This window comes from Didymella exigua (genome assembly GCF_010094145.1).
Source record: "Didymella exigua CBS 183.55 unplaced genomic scaffold M421scaffold_2, whole genome shotgun sequence".
Classification (NCBI taxonomy): domain Eukaryota; kingdom Fungi; phylum Ascomycota; class Dothideomycetes; order Pleosporales; family Didymellaceae; genus Didymella; species Didymella exigua.
The window spans coordinates 460426-484825 of NW_022984776.1; the positions used below are offsets into that span (position 1 = coordinate 460426).

The 24400-nt window shown below is 52.5% G+C and overlaps 9 protein-coding genes across 9 annotated transcripts; 7 read left to right on the plus strand and 2 right to left on the minus strand.

The window, feature by feature from the left end:
* Positions 1-2174: 2174 nt before the first annotated feature.
* Positions 2175-3181, plus strand: M421DRAFT_51563 (translin; the record flags this gene model as incomplete). The annotated part of the gene is made up of 7 exons (XM_033594945.1): positions 2175-2258; positions 2312-2348; positions 2395-2448; positions 2495-2628; positions 2676-2784; positions 2832-2917; positions 2969-3181. 7 exons carry the CDS (start codon positions 2175-2177, stop codon positions 3179-3181), a joined length of 717 nt encoding a protein of 238 aa, XP_033453561.1.
* Positions 3182-3541: 360 nt separating this feature from the next.
* On the plus strand, positions 3542-4387 carry M421DRAFT_51484 (glycosylphosphatidylinositol anchor biosynthesis protein 11; the record flags this gene model as incomplete). The annotated part of the gene is made up of 3 exons (XM_033594935.1): positions 3542-3883; positions 3935-4221; positions 4270-4387. The coding sequence occupies 3 exons, from the start codon at positions 3542-3544 to the stop codon at positions 4385-4387; spliced, it is 747 nt and encodes a 248-aa protein (XP_033453562.1).
* Positions 4388-4626: 239 nt separating this feature from the next.
* M421DRAFT_194108 (phenol 2-monooxygenase) lies at positions 4627-7108 on the plus strand. Its single transcript, XM_033588031.1, has 3 exons — positions 4627-5480; positions 5535-6413; positions 6463-7108. Exons 1-3 carry the CDS (start codon positions 4932-4934, stop codon positions 6850-6852), a joined length of 1818 nt encoding a protein of 605 aa, XP_033453563.1. The 5' UTR covers positions 4627-4931; the 3' UTR covers positions 6853-7108.
* Positions 7109-7169: 61 nt separating this feature from the next.
* Positions 7170-10395, minus strand: M421DRAFT_737 (uncharacterized protein; the record flags this gene model as incomplete). Its single annotated transcript, XM_033596980.1, has 2 exons — positions 7170-7414; positions 8520-10395. The coding sequence occupies 2 exons, from the start codon at positions 10393-10395 to the stop codon at positions 7170-7172; spliced, it is 2121 nt and encodes a 706-aa protein (XP_033453564.1).
* An 818-nt stretch (positions 10396-11213) lies between these two features.
* M421DRAFT_194174 (uncharacterized protein) lies at positions 11214-12191 on the minus strand. Its single transcript, XM_033588032.1, has one exon. The coding sequence runs from the start codon at positions 12106-12108 to the stop codon at positions 11455-11457; it is 654 nt and encodes a 217-aa protein (XP_033453565.1). The 5' UTR covers positions 12109-12191; the 3' UTR covers positions 11214-11454.
* Positions 12192-12225: 34 nt separating this feature from the next.
* Positions 12226-13624, plus strand: M421DRAFT_415659 (phosphatidylinositol glycan class L). Its single transcript, XM_033590783.1, has 3 exons — positions 12226-12531; positions 12584-12686; positions 12734-13624. The coding sequence occupies exons 1-3, from the start codon at positions 12315-12317 to the stop codon at positions 13251-13253; spliced, it is 840 nt and encodes a 279-aa protein (XP_033453566.1). The 5' UTR covers positions 12226-12314; the 3' UTR covers positions 13254-13624.
* On the plus strand, positions 13517-16075 carry M421DRAFT_395301 (uncharacterized protein; the record flags this gene model as incomplete). Its single annotated transcript, XM_033590086.1, has 2 exons — positions 13517-13529; positions 13782-16075. The coding sequence occupies 2 exons, from the start codon at positions 13517-13519 to the stop codon at positions 15986-15988; spliced, it is 2220 nt and encodes a 739-aa protein (XP_033453567.1). The 3' UTR covers positions 15989-16075.
* A 5428-nt stretch (positions 16076-21503) lies between these two features.
* M421DRAFT_194205 (uncharacterized protein) lies at positions 21504-22800 on the plus strand. Its single transcript, XM_033588035.1, has 3 exons — positions 21504-21784; positions 21837-22082; positions 22132-22800. Exons 1-3 carry the CDS (start codon positions 21527-21529, stop codon positions 22543-22545), a joined length of 918 nt encoding a protein of 305 aa, XP_033453568.1. The 5' UTR covers positions 21504-21526; the 3' UTR covers positions 22546-22800.
* A 254-nt stretch (positions 22801-23054) lies between these two features.
* On the plus strand, positions 23055-24029 carry M421DRAFT_52815 (S-adenosyl-L-methionine-dependent methyltransferase; the record flags this gene model as incomplete). The annotated part of the gene is made up of 1 exon (XM_033595056.1): positions 23055-24029. The coding sequence occupies one exon, from the start codon at positions 23055-23057 to the stop codon at positions 24027-24029; it is 975 nt and encodes a 324-aa protein (XP_033453569.1).
* Between the last annotated feature and the right edge of the window lie 371 nt (positions 24030-24400).

Below are 24400 nucleotides of genomic sequence, written 5' to 3' on the forward strand. Positions count from 1 at the left end.
GTGTTCTGACTACAGTAAGGCATGTCAGGACACGCTCTAGACTGAATAGGATAAGCCCTGTTGCTTGAAACCCAGCCTTAATGTTGCTCTCTGATAGGGCAGTCTGCCTGATCCTTAAGTATATCTATAGGAAGTCATGCTTGTCCACATGGAAGATACTTTGGCGGGCAAGCTCAGACACCTCATGTCCATACAACATCTTAAGAGGAGAATAGCAGCCAACGTTAAGTGGCTGGAGGAGGTGTGACGTGTGAGGAGGCATACAGAGAGTGATAATTAGATTGTCTGCACAGTACTAATCAAACTCAGGTGTAGCGTGGCTGCTGTGACTGTCAAGAATGAGTAGCCGACGAGCACCTGATGAGCAAGTCTGTGTGTGCCTGGTAAAGTGCTTTACCCAGTCAAGGCCTAGCTTATCTGTTGTCCAGCCGTTGTCACTAACAGCAACAGTCCAGTCAAGTGGGAGATCTTGATACTAGCTAGCCTGGTGGAGCTTCCCTGCCAGTATGAGGAAGGGTGGGATAGACCAACCTGACGCGTTAATACACTTAATTGTTGTCACCCACTCGCGATTGCCTGGCTGAATAACTGTAGCGCGACTAACTGTGTTAGAGCTGGTGACTACCTTTGACGTTGAAGCCACCCCTATTATGAACCTAGTCTTATTAAAGTTGTAGACGTCCTTATTAGGTATTCCATATGTGACGCGTGTCTCCTCTACCAGCCTGAACCACGCGCTAATCCTGACAGGATCTTCACAGCGTGCCCTCTGAGAGTGGAATTTCCTATTCTATTTTGTCTGAAGCTCTGGCTGGCGGTTGATGAAGCGTGACACCCAGCACTTGCCGATAGGTGGGGGAGGAGGATCTTGGCCGCGGCCAGCGAGTAGCGCGTCTGCCATACGTCGTACGTCAATAATCTGGGGTGGAAACCCGCGATGGTCAAGGTCTAAGATCCACTAAATAAGGGACTCCTCTTTAACAGGGCTAAGCTTTTAGTTAACATGCGTTGCCTTGTGTTTAGGGAGGATACCTTAAAGGCGTGTCTGACGAGTTGATTGTGGGACATTGTAAGCCCTTGCAAGGGCACGGAGGGACTGAGAAGGTCTATTCTGAAAAGATACAATAGCAAGGTTTAATCTGCCTTCTTGAGAAGGCTGTACAGGTTGTTAGTGTGGTATCATGGCTAATAGGATAAGACGCGTTGAGCGCGTTTTAGTGGGGTGGCCAGGATACTGATGTGGCCAGCTTACTGATAGAACACGTTAGAGGAATGAGCGGCCACCCTAGTAGGATGTAGTAGCCGAGTGACAACGGCGCGGGCTCTCACATCGCGGGAGCATCTTATCGTAAACATCTTCTCGTAAGCATCAGAAGCCCTATTAATTGACAGGCCTTCCGTAATTCGACGCTGAAAACTTCCTCGTTTCATGAATTCGAAGCTTGTAGTCGGCCATTTTCACAGAGACAGGTACGGCCGGGCCCACTTCGGCAATCGATGGTCACCCACTCTTACTTTCGCAAGGCTGCTGCCTGTCTAGTCCTGAGTCTGTACTAGCGTGCCAAGCCACGACCGAATACTTAAACTCCTCGCATCTCGTCCTCATTCTTCCTTCTTTAGCTCTCTTTGCCTTTTGGCTTAGATCAAGTGTAGTATCTGTTCTTTTTAGTTTAATGTAAGTTTCTCATCACTCCAGTAACATGAGTCTCATTAACAGTTTTAAGCGCTAAAACGTCTTTACGAAGACATTTATGATTAAATTTATTTTTGTATTCCGCCTTTGGGTCACTGGGCTTGCTCACACTCATCGGCACAGTGTCGCCGGTATCGCACTTCCTCCGGTGTACGCGACCTTTTCATCGAGATGACTGGCATGCCAGTTGCTCGAGGAAGAGTCCCTGCCTGTGATGTTTCGATTCTGGGTGAAGCCATGCGACTGCGACGCATCGAGTGCTTGTTTGCCGTGATGTTTTGTCGGAGAACTACTGCGCACGATGTACATCTCCCTGTCAGCCAACGATGCAAATCATCGTACAATGGCACCTGCCTGCTGTGAAGTCGTGATGTTGTAAGCCGCCTAATCAAATTTTCGTCGCTGATTGTTGCGCCAAACAACACCAACTTCACCTGTGACGCCGCACTTCTCGCGAAAAGCCACGAACCTGCACATCATAATGGCGTCACAATCAGGCATGGTCGATCCGGCCATCTTCCAGGACCTCCAGGCTCGCGTGGACGAGGACACAGCTGTCCGTGACGTGAGAGAACTCACTGCAAAGGCGCACATGAACACATACTTATAGCGCGACAGGAGCTGAAGGACATCATTCAAGCACTCGAGAAGCACAGTAAGATGGCAGGAGACACCAAAGAGCACAAGCTAACCCAGGTCAGACCGCAATGTCTCATTCGTGCTGTCAAGAGCACACTCGACGCCCGTCGCCAATCGTGAGCTTCTCATCAGACCCAAACACGCCTTTGCTCACCAGCATAGTCCCTGAAGTCCTGAAGGCAGCAGAAGAGGCCATCAACACCGTCGTCGAAGACGTGTCGAAGCTGTCGCAGGCCGCATCAAAGCTGCCCTACTACAAGTTCAACAACATGTGGTCTCGCCAGATGCAGAGCGCGGTACGTCATTCACGCTTGATGCAACGACAATGCTGACGTCTCTGCAGGTAGAAGGCCTTCTTTTCTGGAGCTGGTTGGGTGGCTACAAGTACGACGGCGGAGAGATCAAGGCTGGTCGTCTGCTTACCATCGAAGAGTTGGGCGAGATCTTGAAGAGTATGTACTATCATTGTCTATTGAAGCAGGCAACTGACGCTACGCAGTCCCGGTCAACCTGAAGGAGCGAGACGAGTTCCACCTCACACTTGAAGAGTACCTGCAGTCTCTCATCTCGCTCGTAGAAGAGCTGGTGCGAAATCCTGATATCCATTTCCCGCAGATATTCGCTGACATTACATAGACACGCCTTGCACGCAACGCTGTCACTCTTGGTGACTACGAGCGTCCTCTGCTCATCAACCAGTTTGTCAAGGACCTGTTTGCTGGCTTCCAGATCCTCAACCTGAAGAACGACAGTTTGCGCCGCCGCGGTGACGGACTTAAGTACAGGGTCAAGGATGTGGAAGATGTTGTGTACGATCTCTCGTTGAGGAATCTGCTGCCCAAGGAGTAGGCAGCTTGAAGGGCGTTCAGCAATGAACGTACTGGGACGCAGCGAAGCATCCCAACAGCTAGAGACGCCAACCTGACAGTGTCAAGCCTGATCAAAAAAGTCACAAACCAAAATCTTCACCATATCTTCGCGAGTCATCTCTGCGTACAGACTGTGAGACCATCGAGGTGCTCGGAGATTGCTCGCGCTAGACGTCAGCGTCAGCGCTGCACGGGCACAATCCCAAAACTTTGACATCAACACCAGTACAGCACCAACACGGCCCGGTGTCACTTCCACCTCTTTGCCCGTCTCACAGCTTTTCTTAGATCATTCTTCACATCCCCGCGACACTCACCCAATTTCCCGTCGTTCAGCACAATGGCCAGCGCAACCGGCATCCCCGGCATCCCAGCACCAAAGGCGCCCGCAACGCCCGTCGAGCCTCTCAACACGAATGCCGCGCGCATCTACACGCACACCCACCCAATTCTCGTTCTCTCGCTTTACGCGTTCAAGTTCAATGACCTCATCGCCGACCCTGTTTCCACGCTCTTGAGCACGCTGCTCCCCCTCGCAGTGCTGCAGATAGCATACGTAGCTGTATGCCTGCCGCCGACAAGCGGTACAAGCACGCCGGCCCAGTTTAAGAAGCAAAGGCTCGGCGACAAGAAGAAGGCAGCACCTGGCAAGGTCGAGAAGGGCGTCAATGGGACGATTGTGGTACGCTGGACGCATCATAACGGGATCTGCAAGAAATGACACACCACATAGCCCGCTTTCCTCTCGCTCCTCCTCACGACTCTGGCTTCTACACCCCTCCTCACCGCCACCCTCGTTCTCTTCGGCGCCCCAGTGACCACGCACCACACGCACACGCTCCTCGCCGGTGCACACATTGCGGTGCTGGGCACGCTGCCGCTCGTCTACATCCACGGCGTCAGCGGTGAGACTTGGAGGGAGGCTGTTGCGCTCCTGCTCCCCATGGACGACGTCTATGGTGGCTTGATTGGCACGGTGTTGGGTGCTTGGCTCGGCGCTGTGCCTATTCCTTTGGACTGGTAAGTCGAGATTGACGAGCTTGGGCCCGGTATACTGACTTTTGATAGGGACCGCGAATGGCAGAAGTGGCCTGTTACGATTGTCACGGGCGCGTACATTGGGTATGCTGTTGGTAAGCTCTTGGGGGGGACCTTGCTCAAGGGCAAGAAGATTATGTTCGAGTGAGTGCGGACAGTGTTTCAGTCGTACAGCATTTCGACAAGCAGCATTACTAGACGCATAATATCCGCATCAACAATGCGTTGCGGGTCATGTATTACTCCTAAACTCGTTTACGCTATGCAACCTTACCTACGCTTAGCCATGCGCAGGAGTCATCGGAGAGGCACACAGCTGCCGACCTTGTTAGCCGCTCATACACGACTGCGTCAAGCAATTTGCTCCAAGAAACTACCGGAGCAACTGTCCGTACAGTGCCGCCTACACGACACACCTCCGGCTTGTCGCACCTGCAGCCGTGCACGCTACCGCTACCGGGTGCTCTCCGCATCCCGTCCGGAGGCCTTCCGAGGCGATCTAACACCTCAGCATCATGACTTTGAATCCACAAGATGTATATATAGCACCCAGTAGCGTCCCTGAACATTCAGCATTTCACAAGACATCACTCTCACAGTCCCATCACCTGGGGTTGCACCTACGTTTCGGTCGCTGCTAACCCCTCTTACTCCAATACATCTACTACCAACACACACCGAGCCTCAACACCATGCCAAAGACAGGCGTCCTGATAGTCGGCTCGGGCTCTGCAGGCATATTCGCCGCAACCTGGCTGGCGATCTACAACATCCCCTTCACAATCCTCGAGCGGCGTCCTGGGCCCCTGGAAATTGGACAAGCAGACGGTGTCCAAGTGCGCACCGTCGAGATCTACGACTCCTTTGGACTGGCTGAAGACCTGCTCCGAGAAGCGTACCACATTTACGAAGTCTGCTTTTGGGGTGTCGATGATGAACAGGAGTACGGCGGTATCACGCGGAAGAGCAGGAGTATCGACACAGAGACAGGGTTGAGCCACCTGCCGCATGTAATCCTCAATCAAGCGCGGATGAATGGATTGATGCTGGGCAAGATGGAGAAGATTATGAAAGAGAAGGGGACATGGAAGGAAGGTAGTGCAAATGGGATCAAATATGGATGGACAGTTACCGGCATCGAAGTCGACCAATCCACCGTCGCAGACCCAGACGCGCACTGTGTCCGCGTTTCCGCGACCAAAGACAGCGCACACGAGACCTGGGAAGCGAAATACGTCCTGGTAAGCTCCTTTCAACACCCAATGGCGTATCGTCGCTGGACTGACAATAAACAGGGCTGCGACGGCGCACACTCAACCGTCCGCCGCTCCCTCTCCTACACCATGCTCGGCGACTCCACCGACACAGTCTGGGGCGTCATGGACATCTACCCGGTGACGTCCTTCCCCGACATCCGTCGGAAATGCACTGTCCACTCGCGCTCGGGCAACCTTATGATCATCCCCCGCGAAGGTGGCTCCCTAGTGCGCTTCTACATCCAGCTCCCTGCGGGCGCATCGCCAAAAGACGTCAAAATCGAAGATCTGCAGAGCCAGGCAAAAGCCATCTTCGCGCCGTACCCAATGGACTTCGCCGAGACGTTCTGGTGGAGCGCGTACAGCATTGGTCAGCGCCTTGCCGAACAGTTCCACAAGGATATGCGCGTATTCCTCACCGGCGACGCATGCCACACGCACTCCCCCAAGGCAGGCCAGGGTATGAACGTCAGTCTGCAGGACGGATACAATATCGGTTGGAAACTGGGCTCCGTCCTGTCCCACCTCTCCCCCCCGTCAATTCTGCAGAGTTACGTGCAGGAGAGGAGCAAAACGGCGGCCGACCTGATCGCGTTCGATAAAGAGCTGAGTCGGTTGTTCAGCAGGAAGGAGGAACGGGAGGGCGAATTTGCCGCGTATTTCACAAAGAGTGGGCGGTACATGGCTGGATTTACGAGCAGGTACGAAGACAGTCTCGTCACGCGTTTGCAAGGAAGTCAAGAGCAGGAAGCGAGCAAGGTCGGGGTTGGTATGCGGTTCCCCAGCGCCCAGGTTATTCGGTTCTGCGATGCAAAGCCCGTGCAGTTGCAGCCCGTGTGCAGGAGCGATGGGCGGTGGAGGCTCTTCGTGTTTGCGGGGGACGTTAGGCGAGTGCAGTGCAGGGAGAGATTGAATAAGGTGAGTTCTTCATCCTTGGTCTTTTGTTTGGTGTCCTGACGATACGCAGTTTTCGAGGTCGATTGAGCACACAATTCAGCGCTTCACTCCGCCAGAAGGACATCCTGATGCTGTCATCGAGCCGATCCTCGTCCTTGCTACCAGGTTGAAGGAAACTGAGCAGAACATGGTTCCGGATGTGTTCAGTCCAAAGACCGGAAAGTGGGGTATCAAGGATGTACACAAAACGTATGTCGATGACGAGCACTATAATGCTGGACATGGCCATGCGTACGAGCAGTATGGGGTGGATGAGGGGAAAGGCGCGGTGGTTGTTGTTCGACCAGACCAGTATGTTGCGAAGGTGCTGGCTTTGGAGGATGCAGTAGGCGTGGAGACATTCTTCGAGGGCTGTCTGTTAGAGCAGAGGGCTATGGTGAATGAGTCGAGCAAGCATTGAGCTGCCTACACATCTCTCCAGCTTCCCACCTCTATCCCGGGTCTAGAAGTTGTCCCAATGCACACCCCTCCCTTTTTATTTCGCCAACTCAACTTGCGTGCTCGGGCTGGTACTAGGAATAGTTATGGCCGGATTAATGAAGCTGGGATTAGAGAAATTGTCTGTTATGTCTGAGACTTTGAGTTGGGGGAGCAAAGAGAGAATGCATTTTACGACGAAATTCCCGTTGTTATCGGAGAGGATTGTGAATGTCGTGTTGGGAAATGTGGAGGTTGCTGGATAGGACAAAACTCAGGTATGGTTGCACATATGGTGGGCTAGAAGTCTTTACACATGCCACCATTCTCTCTTGCTCTGACCGCAGAAAGGTCCGTCTTCCTCACTTTCAGCTTCATGATCTTTGATCTCGACTTTACAAGGTCGCCTCCGAGAATGACCGCTGCCGCCTCTTCTCTTGCCCTATATTCGTGCCCGAGAAACTCGACTTCGTCGCAGAACCATTGCAGTCTCTGCTTGTACTTCTTTTCTGGGTTGCCATGTAGATCACGAGCGCTCATCGGCTCTCGAGCATCAATCAGCACATTCTCTTCGTAGCGCAGTTGAGTATGACAGCGATGTCGATCGTACCTCACTGCGATACTCAAGCGACGAGGTTCGATCGTTGTGAATGCTGTAGTACTTGTATTATCGGGATTAGCCATGAAACGCCAACGGTCTGCGAGTCGAAGCCGCGGACTGATGGCGTGGAGGTAGAGTGGGCTGTTTAGAAAAAAAACAAGATCATCTATGCAGAGCCAGCGCCGATTGGAAAAGCTAACGGATCACTCTTACCCAGGGTCTTATGCCCATCGCCGGGCGTCAGATTGGCTGTCACCTTCGATAGTTCGACACTGAAGTGTCGGCGTAAGTCGAGGGTTCGGATGTGCGCAAGGAGTTTCGGTGGAAGTTCGAGGCGAGTAAGCTTCGTCGTCATCGTTGATTATGAGTGTTGTTGATTGCGTGACAATCGCGTCGCTGTAAAAGTCTTAGTGATGAGTTGTGGGCTCAAAGTAAGCTAATCGAGAAGCACTCACGATAGAATCTCTCATTTTCGTGGCTCTCTCACTGCGGCGCTTGATACATGGAGTTTTCGCACGCTTGCAGTCGGCGTGTAAAAATGCTACTTTCTCAGGCGAGAGAGGCTTTTTGCACACGTTCCAGAGCTCTACCTTAAATCCGCTCCACCTTAAATCTCCTCTACTTTAAATCTGCTCTACTTTAAATCTGCTATACCTACACTTATTTACAAGTTGCCAGAGATTCCTTCTCGAGGCAAGCATTCCTACTGGCGCGTCATAGTTGAGGTTGCAAACCCCAATGCTTGCTCTACATGTGTATGTACATATGTCGCTCAGTGTTATACCTCTATCGGGCATATCGTGTTCAATGTCGCACGCCTAATTTCTATCGAAACGTCCTCCTGCGAAACACACATGCCTCCACACCCATGTGATGCAACTCCTAGCAAACCCCTAAAGCAGAAAGCATGTACCTGTATAACCAAAGCGATCAAACAATGGGCTCTAAGGGAATACTAGCCATAGGCTCTCTACCACTCTGCCCATAACAGCTGTACATCGGATCCCTCACACCCGTCCAGCCAACACACTTCCAGCATTGAAACAAACCCGTAGGGTCGTATTGCTTCTTGACCTCCAGCAACCTGTCGTAGTTACTTCCAAAGAAAGTCTGCTGCCAGTTCTCCTCCATCCAATCTCCCTCGTTGACATAGCACCCCCCCTCGGGCGTCAGCGTTTTCAACGGCTGTATCGACGCGCTGATCGAGTTCTGCATCTGCGTGCGCTGCGCGGGGGTGTTGGACGCTGTCCAGCCCCCGCCCATGATGACTTCCCATAGGCTCTCGCGCCACAGTGGATGTGCGGAGGTTGCGCTGCCGTCGGGGTGGTTAGCGGGGCCGGTGGAGTAGAGTTGTGCGCTGCCGCCGCCGCGGTTGGTGTATGAGAATTGCATGGCAGTAAGGACCGCGGAGATCAGTTTGGAGATATCCTGAGGCGTGTTAAAGAGGTTTCGGGGGATGAAGCGGCCGGATTCTGATAGCCCGAGGCCAACAGGGCCGTTGCGCGCGATGCAGGGTTGTTCGGTGAAGGCGTGCCATTCGGAGAATTTGGAGAAGGTGTGGTAGGAGTTGTTGTAGACTTTGATGCCGGGATAGGCGTCAAGGAAGTCGTAGTACTGCCTTGACACAGTCTTGAGGACTGAGGTGTCGGTCGAGGGCACGATGTGCAAAGACACCATGTGGTCGGGCAGTATGAAGTTGTAGCCCGCAATGCCGATCTGTGAGAAGAATGTCTGATTCGACGCCAGTGCGCTGATGATGTCGCGGTGGATCTTTGACTCGGTAATATCCGTAGGCTTGGGCCAGTAGGCCTGGAAGAAGTGTACGTTAAGCGGCACCGCCCGATGGAGCTGAAACTTGTATGTGATTAAGACGGCATAATTACCACCTCCACCTCCCCGGATGGCCCAGAAGAGGTCTGGGTCAGTACACTCGTTGATGGTCCGCTTCTGGCCATCAGCTGTCACGACATCGAACTCGACTGCCTGATCGACCATGAGGCCATAAGTGGGACCAAGCGGACCATGGCCGCCTCCCTGACCGAAGCCTCCAGCAATACCCACGGAGCCGACAGCGCCGACCGTGACGAGCATGTCAAGAGGTTCAAAGAATTCCCAAGCTTCTTGTGCTTGAACACCAGCACCAATTTCACCAATGTTCTCATACTGCGCCTTGCAGTCTTGTGTTTGAAAGGTCTTGTGGTACTTTATATCCTTCATATTGTGTGTCCAGATGCCAAGTGAGTTCGCCGCACTTGATCGCCCGAAGTAGTCATGGCCTGTGTTCTTGATCGAGACTCGGATACCGTGCTGGCGGACGAAGTTCAGTGTCTTGCTGATGTCTTCTGCCGAGTGGGCCTCAACATAGTATGTTGATAGTCGTCCAAGTCCACATAAACCTGATGCAGGGGACGAAGGATGCAATGAGTCAAGATAGCAGTGCGACTGTCCGCATGTCTCCCAGTCGAGGAACTCCATCGCTCCATACTGTGCAGTTCGAGAGGCGCCGTCCATGTAGCCATGTCTAATCCGTTGACATTGCTTGCTTGATGGTTCCGAGTAGCATACTGAAGCCCACGGCACGGTCAACCGGAGGTTGCCATCGATACTCTGGTTGAAAGCGGACCATTGACTCTCGGACGGCCAGCAGGCTTGATCCGGTATACACGAGTAGTTCGAAGGGAAAATTGGTACTGCGATGCCCGACGACAACTGGTGCGAACTCGCCTTCCATGTGTTTGGCCTGAAGACGCCGAGGAACGTATGCGAAGCGGAGCATGCCAGATGTATTCCCATCGCAGATGTGCACAACAAAGCGACCTTCCCGATCACCGGCATTTTCCTGGCTGGCTTTTGTGATGTGGCAGACCATTGTTTGATGTCTGTAAACTTCCCGCGCAGCAGCGGCGCGTGCTTGTGGTGAGCCATTGTGGCGAGCAACAGCAGTGAATGCTGCCGGCTTCTTCGTATAAACGTTTCGTATATCCTCTTGCTTCGTAATTTGTGCGTAACGATGGAGAGTAGTAGTAAGATGCTGCCGATTGACCAAAACAGTGAGCCGAAAGATGGGTATAATGCAGTGATTCAAGAGAAGGAAGGCGGAACGCGATGATAAGATCAAATTCTAGAGAGGCCGTTCGACACTACTGGCCAATTGGCAGCTGCAACTGGACTCTGGATAGTCCTGCGGCCCCGTCAGCTCGTGAAATACCGCATACGGCAAATGCGCGAGGGCTGACTGAACCCTCAGTCTCAGCCCCCGCTGGGTGAGCAAACAAGGGACCAACTGCAGGCGCGTGGCGCGTGCAGTGGATTGTCCTATCATCGCCTTCTGTGCAACGCGAGAACAAGGCGACAACGAGGGCGCAAGGCAACAACTTCAACTCCTCCATAATGGAATAGTCCTTGTGGTCTCGTGGCAAACCGAAGCCGTGGTTCGTGGTTGGTGGTACACAATGAGCCGCGATCTTGGTGGGTTCGAGTACCCCGCTTGTTCGGGTCAGCATTCGCTTCACATTCACTCTTCCGCTTGGCTAAAGTCAGAACGCCCCCAATCGCCATCAATGCAAGGCACACTTCGCTGCAGGGTCCTGGCTGCGCCTCAGGAAGGCCTAAATCTGGTGAGAACTTCAGATATATCGGGCCTAATACTGCTTATCATCCCACGCATATCAGAGGATGATGGCACCAGGCAGGCTGCGACTGCCTCTAGTGTCGAATCAGTGGCTGTTGTGACGGCAATCGCTTGTTGTTGACATAAGCGTCGCTAGCCATGCTGTGATCGTTCACCGCGCGACCAGGTCCTCCTCTCAGTCGCCCCGTCATGGCCCAGCTGGCTCATTTGCACATCCAGCTTGACAGACCTGTGAGGACTGTTTGATCCACAGTGAACTGCCTGGCTTACTACCAATATGTCTAGGAGGACTGCGCTGTGGGGTCAATTCTCCCAGCGAGCAGGTGTCTGGCTCTCAGCCTCGAACCTGCAGCTTAGAAGAACTCGAACTGATTCCACCAGATGTACGCGACGATAGCAACGACATTGGCTGCCGCATAGGAGAGGCTCATCTCGATAACACTCCAGACCCACAGCGCACCGACTGGAGGAGCAGTCTTCATGACATAGAAGTAGCCCTTGGTGTTTGCTGCCCATACGATGTAGCAGCCAGCTGCAATAGAGCCGACCAGGAACGCCAGATTGCGCAGGACTGGGAATCGATTCGAGAACTCAACGTGGGTGAGGTATACGAGAACGGCGAAAATTGGTGAGGCAGCAACGGCGCGCTTGAAAATCTCGTCCCAGAGAATGGCCTCGCGGTATTGGTTGTAGACGATAACATCGAGGGTAAGGTGCAGCGCAGTCATCGAGATGGCATAAAGGATAGCGTCTCCTACGGCGCCGACAGGCTCATTAAGAGCCTCTTGCACCTCCAAAATTCGACTTTTGGGCTTCGCTGCATCAAGTTCTCGCTGTCGTTCGTCGGCGAGCTCGAAGAGTGTTTTGCCCTTTGGCCCAGCGCGGTCTGGGTGCTTCAAAATGCTCCTGATGCTCTCTTCGTCGAGCTCGGTGTGGGGATCGAACGGGTGCGGAGTCGTCTTGTTCGCTTCTTTCGCTCGCCGCTCTTTGCGGTTGCTGGCGGCCATGGTGGTAGTAGAGCGTAATTTGTGTTGTTTATTTTGCGTCGTGTGAGGACAAATGTTGAGTTGTGGCTCAACCCGCGGAAGAGGACCCTGAATGACGGAGTGGCCAAAGCGCCTTCCCCCTTCCACACAGCACCTTCTCATAAGAACATGTCGGCATAGTTTTCTACCTTCAGGTACCTTTATGACACCTTTCCTACAGGGTCACCATGAATTGGTTTGTTGCGGGCTCTGTGCCCCTCATCGTTGTTGGATTCTGGTTGTACACGAGCACTCTAAGCCTGTCCTTCCCCACACTTCAGAACAAGCGCATTCTGTTGCTCATAGCTCATCCTGACGACGAGGCAATGTTTTTTGCGCCTACTCTGCTGTCTTTGACGCGCCCAGAGCTTGGAAATCACGTGAAGATCTTGTGTCTAAGCAGCGGTATGCGAGATCGAAGATCATCACGTGGGATGTGAGCTGACGTGAGGCGTAGGCAATGCTGATGGTCTCGGTGAGACGCGCAAGAAAGAGCTAGTCAAGAGTGGTCTGCAGCTCGGAATCGGTAATAAGGATGATATCCTCGTCATTGAAGACAAGTCAGTGCCAACAATGGACAGACGACTGCTGGCTAACTGTGTAGAAGGAATTTCCCTGATTCCATGACCGTGACCTGGCATCCTCGTCTCATCTCCAATCTTCTAACGACTACTTTCGCCCCAAAGATGGCCTTGATACAGGCCAAGGACGCTCCGCAAGCCAACATTGATGCCATCATCACGTTTGATGCGCATGGTGTTTCCGGTCACCCGAACCACAAATCGCTCTATGACGGCGCGCATACTTTTTTGAAAGCACTCATGCATCGGCATAGCGGCTGGGATTGTCCCATCAAGCTCTATACGCTGACCACAACCTCCATCTTCCGCAAATACGCAAGCTTGATAGACGCACCCGCTACGCTAGTCACGGCAATCACCAGGAAGAAAGAGCTTGGCAACTTTCCAACACCGCTGCTAGCTGTCAGCTCTCCGTTCGCCTACAGGACAGCTCAGAAGGCTATGACGACTGCGCACGAGAGTCAAATGCGCTGGTTTCGTTGGGGTTGGATCTCGCTCTCACGCTACATGGTCTTGAATGACTTAAAGAAAGAGAAGACTTTGTAACGGACCTAGGCAGTGTCAAGAACTGTGGGCACCAACCTGGCTTGTATCGCAGTCTGTGCCGCGTCAGGAGGCTCTCTGTTCTCCCACGAGATTGCCGTGAACGCAGACCAGAAGGCTAGAACCATTGACTAGGATTCGCAAATCAGCATCGCGATTGCGCGAAACGGCCATGTTCTAGAGTATCTCGCTGCATATGTGCCCTAGCAAATGTGTGAGAGTAGCGTTTGGTAATGATGCGCTTAGCCTTCAGGCGTTCGTGAGACATGTGTCGTGGCTGTAAGCGCTGTTTGATACCTCTGCTGCGCATATAACCTCTGACTTTCATAAGCAACAAGGTGTGGTGTGGCACAATTACACCCCTCAATCTGGCTTTCACGCTTCGTGCAGTGCTTACGTGTTATACGAAACGACTTTGACGTGAATACAGACATGACGATTCTCAAACAACATGAGCGTGCGGTACCGTTTATCAACGAGCCTCCGCCTCGACGGCCGAGACTCTGCTTCGAAGTCTCTCGTCGAGAATAGTGCACACCTTACCCTCCTCACGTTCCTCAAGCCCCAAGCACGATTTGATCACTCGCCCTACAACAGCACCAGGTCCTTCCGGAAAACGGACGAAGCAAGGAGCATTTGTCGCCGAAAGTGGGCAGCTACTTGGTCGCGGATCCGAGAACACTTCTGCCAGTGAACCAAGGCATCCGTGCCCATACGATCCCAGCTCTTATTATTCCTTCGCGAGTTTTGAGAAGCGGCGTTGCAGTCTCTGCGGAATGCGAGGGCCAAAGATCGTGCACAATGAGCCAGGTCACACCTGCAAGACTGGTCGGCCAGGCTCACACATCAACTCTGCATGTACTTACAGGAGACACTCTGCAATTGATCCTCGTCATCTCGCCCATCTTGCCAATAGCAGTGGCTCGGTACTTCTGGAACCTCGTTGCGTCACCCCAGAACGTGCTGCGAAGCGGATTGGTAATCCGCCCAGAATCTTTCGGCTCCCTACTGGTATAATTCGATTATCTATAGCGAGTACAGCCAGCGCCAGTCAGTGTCGCGATCCTGTTGCAAGACCACCTTCAAGACTTGGCATGAGATCTTCTAAGGGTGGAGCACAGGGCTCACACCTCCAAAGTTCACACCTACACAGTCCTCACATCAACAGCACTGGATCCTCGACTAAAACGCCCACAAGCCCAAAGTTGCATCACCTATCTCTTCTGCCGCATTCAGAAAACTACCCGTTTGTCCATAAGAGCGAGATACCACAACATGCAATTGCACTTCGCGCTGGTTCATCTAGTCCACTGAATAATCGAACTAATAGCCCAAGGAACGCTCCCAACATGCGCGAGACTTCTGACTTTTCGGATATAGTGTACTATGGTGGTCGAAAGCCATCCCTCTCTGGCAATCGAGGTGATACACCAAAGCCGCAAGCGACTACAGTCGTCGTGAAGCAGGTAAACGTCAGAGGAAGTGCACTCATCGACCTCCATGCATCGCCTCTCGATGCCGCACTAGCCGAGAGCGAAATGTACAGGAAGTACCTACCCAATCAAAAACCAGCGAAGCTGTCACATGCTTTGACTGATGTCGCCGACAGCAGCACATCCTTCGGCAGTCAAGATACCGGCAGTAACAAGATTGGCAAAATGAGACTTGAACTCAAAGGCGGCGATCCGGCGTTTACTGGAATCCCTAGGCTACGAGGTGGGAGCGGGCATGAGCGGGCTTCAACTGACACCTTCAGTTTCAAGCTCAAACGCTGGATTCTATTTTGCCGATATTGTTCAAGATCCCACGACGACAATGACGACGATTTGCCTTCGGCGCGTTTGGTCGCTCCAGAAAGGGTGGCAAAGATGCGCCAGAAGATGAACGGAACCGCACCTCTCCCAGCCCATCTATGCAGAGGAACACCGAGCATTGCGTCCAGCTCCTCTATTCCACATACTAATGGAGTGGCCGAAGACCTCGCACCCGCTACTACATTCACAACCACTATCTTAGGCCTTCCAAGGCGCTCCATGTCCTCCCGTTCTTCGACATCCCTCCCTGTGCCATCACACTTCCACCGTCGTTCCAAGTCGCCAATCAGTCAACCCGTAACCGTGAATCCAGCAGAAATTCTTATCCCACCCATCCCATATCTCCGAGGCGGTGCCGAATCACCAGACAAAATGCCACCCACTCTCTTCTGGCTCGCTGGCGGCACTGGTCGGAAGCCAATAAGTTTCAGTGGTTGGAAGCAATCGCGTCCCAAACAAAGGACGGGCGGGTTGTTCGGCATGGCTGTCTTTGGTGGGAACTATGGACAGGAGTATAAGCTTGAAGCGAGTGTGCTCGGTGACGTAGAGTGCTCGGCGAGCGTGAAGGTGACAGTGGGGGATGACGCGGGTGTGAACGACGTGCGGGGCGCTGTTGATTCGTCAAGCTCGAGCTCGAGCTCAAGTGGGTCGCTGAAGGTTGAGCCCTTGAAAGTGATTACTGCTGTTGCAGACGAGGCTGCGCCTGTTGGAGCTGCTGAGCCTGTCCAGCGAGCGCTCACGCCACCGCCGACCGAGGCTATAGACGATGCACCACTGTGCAGCGGTGCATTGCCTATAGATACGAACGCGGATGTACCTGGTGATTTCATTGCTCCATCTCCGTCGAGATGGGGCAAAGACAAAGTGTACGACGTTGTCGTGTTTGCTGAGAAGAAAGGGAAGGTTCCTGAAGCTACGGCTTAGGTGCTGATGGTGACTTGAGATTCGGTAGCGCATACTTCAATAGGCCTGAACGATACAAGCTATATTTTCTCTCTATCCTGATTTAGGAATTGTGTCGCCGTTGCTGTCGTGGTTCGTCGAGGAATGGATCGGTAAGTCTAGCGTTTCTATCATTTCTATATCGTGTTTCGGCCGACTCGCATCATGTTACGAGTCTCTATTGTGAGGATTAGGTTTTATGAATATTTGAACGCTGTCTCCTTCACGAACACGCCAGTATCTGCATGTGCTTACTGCTGGAGCTAACGGACGCGTTGCGGTGCCGGGTGGTCGCGATGGCTCATATCACAGCGAGCACCCTGGTTTGCCGATAATTCAATTGATGGTAATCGAGGTAAGTGTCTTGAAAAGGTCTACTACACAATGCTTTAAGGTGAGGACTGGAGGGGCCAGCTTTGAATGCCATTGAGTCTGCAAGGCGACAATGGCCCCTGAAAAGAGGCTGAGCAAGGCCAAGCGCTGGACACTTCCAAGCACGCGTTCTCTATGCGCCTCTGATCATGTCGAATACGCCTCGGAACACCAAACATCCGAACAGGATTCCTCCAGTCGTTTTGTCGCTTTTATCGCTTTTGGCTAACCCTGCTGTGGTTCGGCGCTAACTTTCACAATTACCTATCAGCCCTTCACAGCGGACAATTTTCAACGCGTGCTGAGATATCATGATAACCTGATGGTCAAAATATGAGGTCGCGACAAGGGAACAAGGCAGTTCATGACAATGTCCATCGGCCCAAGGCCCACTATCGCGAAGTTGATTGTCAACTCCATTTTTGACGCGATGGGGACCTATCGTTACTGCATCGCATATCCCCTGAAGATTCGGCCCAGATCATACAAATTGGCTGAATTCCTCCAGTCCCTATATTGGTGCTCGTTTGGGGCTTGATCCTGGCCGTTGTTGGCAGAGGACTAATTCTCTATTGTGTCGGCGTATCATCACTACCATATACCAAGCTGTGCAGCCAAATTTAGCGGATTGTCCTGGTCTACTTACTTCTGTGAGAATTCTGAAATGAATGCCTGCCACAGATCATGCGGCCATTTTCTCTTGTTGGCTAGGCCAAGTGTCTCGCCTCGATGCTGTCCGTGCCGCAGCGCAGCTGAGACACAAAGCTCCCACGGCTCTGCAACGCCGACCACTCGCATACGCGATCCCCTGCACCGGTGAGCGAGTTCGTCAAGGATCTAATCTCATTTCACCGATATTTCAGGGCACCATCAGGCTCTAGTCCGGTGCCAAGGTCAGGATCGTACTCTCCAGTCAGTTCAGTCGATGTCAAGGTTCCCCCAATCCCTGCAAATCTCAGTGATACGCATCTCTTGCCAGTCCTCTTCAAGTCGGACAGTATTATGGGGAGATACTAGTGAGTAGCCGCGGGGAATCGGTCCGCTGTACGTAGACTTTCCGCTTTGAGAAATGCAACTACACTGGCAGAGTTGTAAGTAAACAGATGGAGCAGACTCCATTGTGCCGCGACCTTGCAGCCCTATTCGGATCTTTGACCCCCAAAATCAGTACAGCGATGGTCTGGAAAGTACTCACGACGATTCAGCCATTCGCTCGCTCCCAGACGCGTTCCTTATACATATGTACATGCGTGAATGAACACAGCGATGAAGTGATGTAATTACATAGACAACGAAGCGTTAAACCTTATTCAAACATGTGAAGGGGCTCGGCTGCCGGACCAGCAACTTTCCTTGGCGTCTGAGGCCTCCCTCCCGACTGTGATCCGCGATTGTCGCGGCGGATGTCGCGCCTTCTCATATCCCTGTTAATTTCACCTAACTATGTACAGATACTCATTGGGGTCTTTCATGTGGTGCAACATTGCCACTGCCAGCAACCACGTTAAGCCTGAACACCTTTTTATCAATCAAAACAGTATTGCAGTGCGCGTGCATGGACCACTGATCCCCAAGCGGTAGGTAAAGGTGGCACCGTCATTGACTGTGAAGCTAGTTTGTCTCGAGCGCAGAGTCTATGGGGTGCTCTGGTAGTTTCCCTACGAACTTTGATTATACGAAGCTGTGGTTGAGCAGAACATACCTCACGTGTCCACCACAGTGAGATAGTGCTGAAGTACGTCTAATACTAAGAGCATCCATGCGAGGGATTCCGGGTATTCTAGCTATCTCGCCACGAGGAGCGTCGTACAGTGTAGAAAGGATTCTGATTCCCAGATCAACTGGGCACGAGTATTTGCTCGGTCTTGTTGATAAGACAAGTCGTCTCATCTTTCGTTGCCTTGGGCTCGGATCTGCGGTTTGAACCCGACATGGCCATCGGAGTCTAACCTTCCACTGCCTACTCATCTCTCGCTCAACGTGTTGGAGCTGTTGATTCAGATCTCTCCTTCAATATTTAATAACCTAATTTCTGTCGTCATAGCATTGTCACTCGCGTCAACTTGTCAGATAGTTGTGCCTTGTGTCAGCTCGTTGCCTCCAATCCACCGCGACGCTATCGTGTCGTGATAGATATGGCGAAACATACTACCAATAAATCCTCGAAGCAATATCCGGTCGGAGATGATCTCAATATAGACGTGGAAGCCCGCGCTGAGCTCGAGAGAACTTACGGAGGTGCCGATCCTGGTTCTGAGGGTCGCCGATTCCTCATAGGGTGTAATGGTAGTTACCCAGATACCTCGTTTCATGCCTGTTTACTGATACTGTCGAGCCGGATTCGATCTCTCTATGGCTCCAGACAATATACTCAGTCCCTCAAGCTCCATGGAGGCTCTCTACACACCATCACAGGATGCTTTCATTGTTGGGATACCAGTAACAGATAAAAGGGATGGCCAGACTTACGGTAAGTGCTTTTCAACGATATGATGACAAACTGACGTCAGTAGGTGGCTCTCCCCATCCTTCAACGATAGCTGCCTTGCAGGTAAACAACGACCCGATTTCTGTCCTAAGAGGAGACCAATGTGAGACTCAAGAGGAGATAGCGAAGCAAAGAGGCCTACCATCCGATATCAGAGCGAACCTGGGAGTGTTTTCGAAAAGTGAAAGGAAAAGGTGTACAGGTAAAGAGGGCGACTCATGAAATTGCTATGATGACACACTCGTAAGGAAATAGAGTGCGAGGCAAAGACAAGAATTAGAACGTACTCTATCACATCGCAGAAACTTAGGGAGTATGAAGCAACAAGCGATTCTTTTTCTCTGAATGGCATACACCATGCGTGTTCTGGAGATCACTTGAAAGCCAGCGCCTCGGTCTGGTGCGTGGTATAACAACAGACATACAATCTGGCTAAGACTATCCTCCTGGTTGATGGACATCGGTATCATGGAGAATGTCACAAACAATCTAAGCTTCTCTACACGTACGCTGCTGCGGTAGGCTAGATAGAATCAGAGGCTTTCCACGTTCCGGTGGCGACTGCTGCAGTCGATTGGCGGTCCGTTGACAAAACGAATGGTGAAACAGCCCAGATCTTGGATTAGTCTGCGCCACATAGTCGTTTCCTACTCTGCATTTCAGAATTTGAATTTTGAAGCGCCATTCTCTTCAGTTCCGGAGGTGTCCAGGCACGCCAGTGTCTGCTTGTGCCTAATATAGCGATCGGTCCACTATCATCACCCCTCCAGAACTGAATGGTCCCCTCCTAGGAACCCCAGATATATCCTAAAAAAATCGTGGTTGTCGGCTATCCCTCAATAATGATAGCGGGTTGATGCGGCCCCCTTCTTCCCGCGCTAGCGAGGCTGAGTCGCTACGAGCGAGGCCGCGCATACGAGGTAAGTATCGCGGATGGGGGACCTATCGCTTACAGCACATCAGCGCCATCACATGGACATTAGGGGTATATTTGCCCTATGACTGCACCATAGTGCAACGGAATGAAGGGAATACGGTACCATGCACATTAGACCGACTTCTGGATTTGGTGTTCGCCCGGCGGGAAGGCGTCGTGCAACAGCATGCCCTTGTCAACTCTACCGTCATGAAATCGACTGACATACTTGACTCGAGCTGTACCGTAGCAAAGAGGCTGAGACATGCGTCAAGAAAATTACTCAGGTCTGCCCCTTTAGTCCTTCACTGCCGCCTGCAGCTGCCAAGGGCAACATGCATACGCCTCCGGCATCCCACTCCCGTCTCTACCCACGCTCCGCACGAAACATACTAAGTGCTCCCCGCGAGCCCCTGCGTATACTTGAACTCAGATCCTTATTCCCCCATAGAGCAGAGATGGCGCATCCTAAAGGGACGCAGTGTAATGTTCCGAACAGGATAGGGGAAAAGCAAAAATCTTTTAAGTAAAGAAATCGTAGGGATCATTAATTTGAACGCCATCCCTCCATTTGGCAACATGGATGGCGGAGTCCGATTGGAAATGCTTGCCCGCCATTGCGAATTGGAAACACAGTACATGCGGACAATTGAGGTTTCTAGACGACTCAGTGTGCAAGAGCTCTGTGTATCAAGCGTAAAATTTTCAAACAACTCCAGAAAACTGGTAGGGTGCGGTTACCTACCGGCAAGGCTGAATTCGTGTGTCCAGCGTTGGCCGTGCCGCAGCATGCCCAGGCACCACTGTTTGACTGTGATTTCTTCCCGACCAAACATACTGTCTAACACTCACACAGATAGACTAATTGTATGTTTGAATCATGACTTGCCGGCCAATCGCTTGATGGTAACGTTGCATTGTTTTTCGGTGTCGGTATTGATCCCGAAGCGGCCGCTTGCGCCATTGGGGTTCTCTTAGATCTACTGCAGTTGAGCGTTTGTGGCAAGCTGCGTCTTTTTCCGAATTCGAAGTACACATCCTACACGAGATCGCAATGACAAGGATTCAAACTGACATGGCATCGGAAAGACAGATTCGAGGCACAGTTTGTGGTAGAGTCTGCTGCTACACTCCAGAAAAGCGTGCCGGTCATGAACATCACTACTAGTAGGGAGGTAGGATATAGACATATTCAGCAAGAACACACTTCCCTAGCATATAGCGTGCTTAAGTTGTTTGGGCCCTCCAATTGAGCCTTACAGTTGCACGCCCCGACGTCCAAAACTTCCTGGGTAAGATGTAGGTCCGTATCTCGATCCAGATTCCCACGGTCGTGAAGCGCAGCTTCTAAGTCTTCGCTGTCAGACGGCTTCCCTATGTGTACAAGTCGTGTTAGCAAGAGGGCACAGTCCAAAGGCCAGGATTGGAACGATGGAGAGAACGAATCGAGGCCCCATTGACACGTATTGAATGAACCAGACGCTGTGGCCACGCAGATCAGCATCGGGGTCTCTGGAGAATCGTCGATTATAGAGACAAGAATACGCCAGACTCTAGAGCAGTACTCACAGCCTTTCATCGCTGGTTCGTAATGTCGTTCTTGGAATGATGATCGTTGTTTGGTTTGGATGACGTTGGCACCCAAGAACGGCAAGTTTAGGCGAGCAAGCTCTCCTCCGAATCGCTCCATCACGAACTTTTCCGACACCAACACCATAAGAGGTCTACGCATTTGCATTAGACCATGATGCCACAAGAGACGGATAATACAGATGCGTCGACGAGGCGACAACAGCCTCAGACGGCATCGCGCAGTATCTTCGACGTACCGGCGCCCATCAAGCAGCTGTTCGACAAGTTCCCACTCGTCACATACTCGATAAACGATCTTCCACAAAGCGCGCCGTGTGAGCGCGACACACCGATATTACATGTCTTCACTACAAACGAGGGCGCATCAAGAGGCACGCCGTCATACAATCCAGCATGTCTGAAGTGGCAGGTACGAGCAAACGTAGATTTCAGGGTGCACGTGGTGCTCATACGTTCTCTAGGCATACCTCAAGTTCTCCAATATTGAATTCCAGATCGCTGCCTCGAGCAATCATGCTTCGCCAAGCGGCGCGTTGCCGTTCCTTCTTCCCACACAACCAGACACACTCAGGCCTGTGCAACCCGTACCCTCAGGCAAGCTACAGCGATGGACAATGAATAACAGCGAGATGGCGATTGAAGAGTCAGGAGATCTGCGGTATGACGCATATCTTTCACTCCTTGATCACCGGATACGAAGGGCATGGGTAAGTTGTGAGCCTCCGGAATCAGCAGCGGTAGCTGACGGCCTTATAGCTCTACAGCATATATCTCTCGAACAATTTCACATCGATCGCCGAGCCATTATATATCTTGCCGACGTCAAGCAACCCCTTTGTCCGCCTGACAATAGCGCGCGAGCTTCGTCTAGCTGCGGAAAACGAGTTGCTCAAGTTCTCAGCCACCGTAAGCGCAGAGACACTGCACAATCAAGCAGAAGAGGCATTCACGGCTCTCGATTTACTGCTTGGAGATGACGAGTGGTTTTTTGGCGCAGAGACACCAGGTCTGTTTGATGCGAGCCTCTTTGCGTATACGCATCTGTTACTGGACGACAGGCTCGGCAAGGGCTGGCTAGACTCGCGCCTGCGCGACATGCTAATGTCGCGGCAACACCTGGTTGCCCACCGGAACAAGATCTTGGAGAAATACTTTCCGGTCAGCTCATAGACGCTGCCACGACCTACTCGGCTGGCTCCGACCTGTATTTCAAATGTACAACATTGCAGCCTGGGGAGCAGCACACAACGTACAACCAGCATATCAAATGTTCAGGGAATGTACAAAGGCCCGAATGACATGTACCAAGTGGACGGGACTTTCATGCCACTGCACACGGCGCGCGAATCTGGGACCAAAATTTTGTCGCGCAGTCACGTTTTCTAGCGCGTTCCGGACATGCGCGTCTGAGTCACGCTCCCGCATGCTGATCGACATACTGCCTAATTGGGCCGAAGCGCATGTACAGAGGGCGCATACATTAAATGTGTAGACCGTCAGAGGGCGCCTCATAATTCAAGGCACCACTCTTGCGCATTGCAGCCTCTGATCTTCATTATATTCAGCTCAGCGATTGGTGCGTGACACGTCATTAATCGCACTTCCGGACTCTCGATCGAACACAATCCCTACTCCCAATATTCTTATTGCGAGACCTCGAGTCTACCGCAACATCCAAGATGACCCAACCCTCGATCGACTCAACTTTCGATACATCGCTCGTGGACCTCAACCCCAACGTCTCCTTCTCAACCACCGAGTCCGACCCATCAGACGCCGGCACATCAACAACCACCCAGCAAATCTCAATCCCAAGTCCACTGGCCCGAGAGCCAAATCAGCACACCCCTCAAGCACCCCAGGCCATGCCCCCGAAGACATCAACACCCGTCCAACACATCGGCATTCAAGAAGCCTATGACCAATGGGCCACCGTCTACGACACAGACGGGAACATGCTGCAATCAATCGACGACGACGAACTGAACGCTCTTCTTCCCTCTCTTCTCGACCGCCTCGCCTGGTCACCAGCCTCAAGCGTCGCAGTCCTCGATCTTGGCTGTGGTACCGGCCGAAACACCGCACGTCTGCTTTCCTACGCCTGGCCATCTTCAAAGTCGATCTCTGTAACCGGTCTCGATTTCAGCGCTGGCATGCTGGCCCTCGCGCGCGCAAAACTCACCCCCATAGCCAACGCAAGAAAGAACGCGGCCCTGAGACTGGAGCACTGCGATCCGTTCCCCCAACCCCCCACGGCGCCCTCCAACCCCCCCACCTCGCTCGCCCTTCCACGTCAGGACCTCGTCATCTCTACACTAGTCCTGGAGCACATCCCTTTACCCACGTTCTTCGCCACGCTCGCGGCTTTGCTCGCACCAGGCGGCACCGCACTGGTGACGAACATGCACGCGGAGATGGGTTCGCGGTCGCAGGCCGGGTTCGTGAATGCAGACGGTGTCAAGGTCAGGGGCAAAAGCTACGTGTACACGCTAGCGCAGACGGTCCAGGGCGCCACGGACGCAGGGCTCGCGGTGGTGTCGGCGCGGGAGAGGAGTGTGGCGGAGCGCGACGTTGAGGACGGCGTTGTGGGGAAGAGGGGCGCGAAGTGGATTGGATGTAAGGTGTGGTTCGGGGTTGTGGTGCGGAGGGTGTGAACTGAGGAGTGTCGAAGGGGAAGTCGGGGTAGTAGTCTGGAACAACGGATAGGTTTTGGTGGTGCGGAAGGCGGATTTGGTTCTAAGGTTGAAAGATGACGATTGTGACGTATAAGAAGCTGTCGTGAGCGCTGAAAAAAATCCGATCAGATAGTGCCTCCCAACACCATGCTGATATGCAAACTCGATCCTTGACCCATGATGCAGTGCGTTTTACGCCTGACCATTTACTCTGCGCCAGACATGTCTCTGGAACTCCAAGCTCTTCGTTGGCTCACGAAGCCGCTTTGCTGGGTGCGGTGCTCTTATAATCACCGTCCTGTTTATATTGAACTCTCGCAATCAACAGGGTGAGTGCGCCAGGCAAGCGG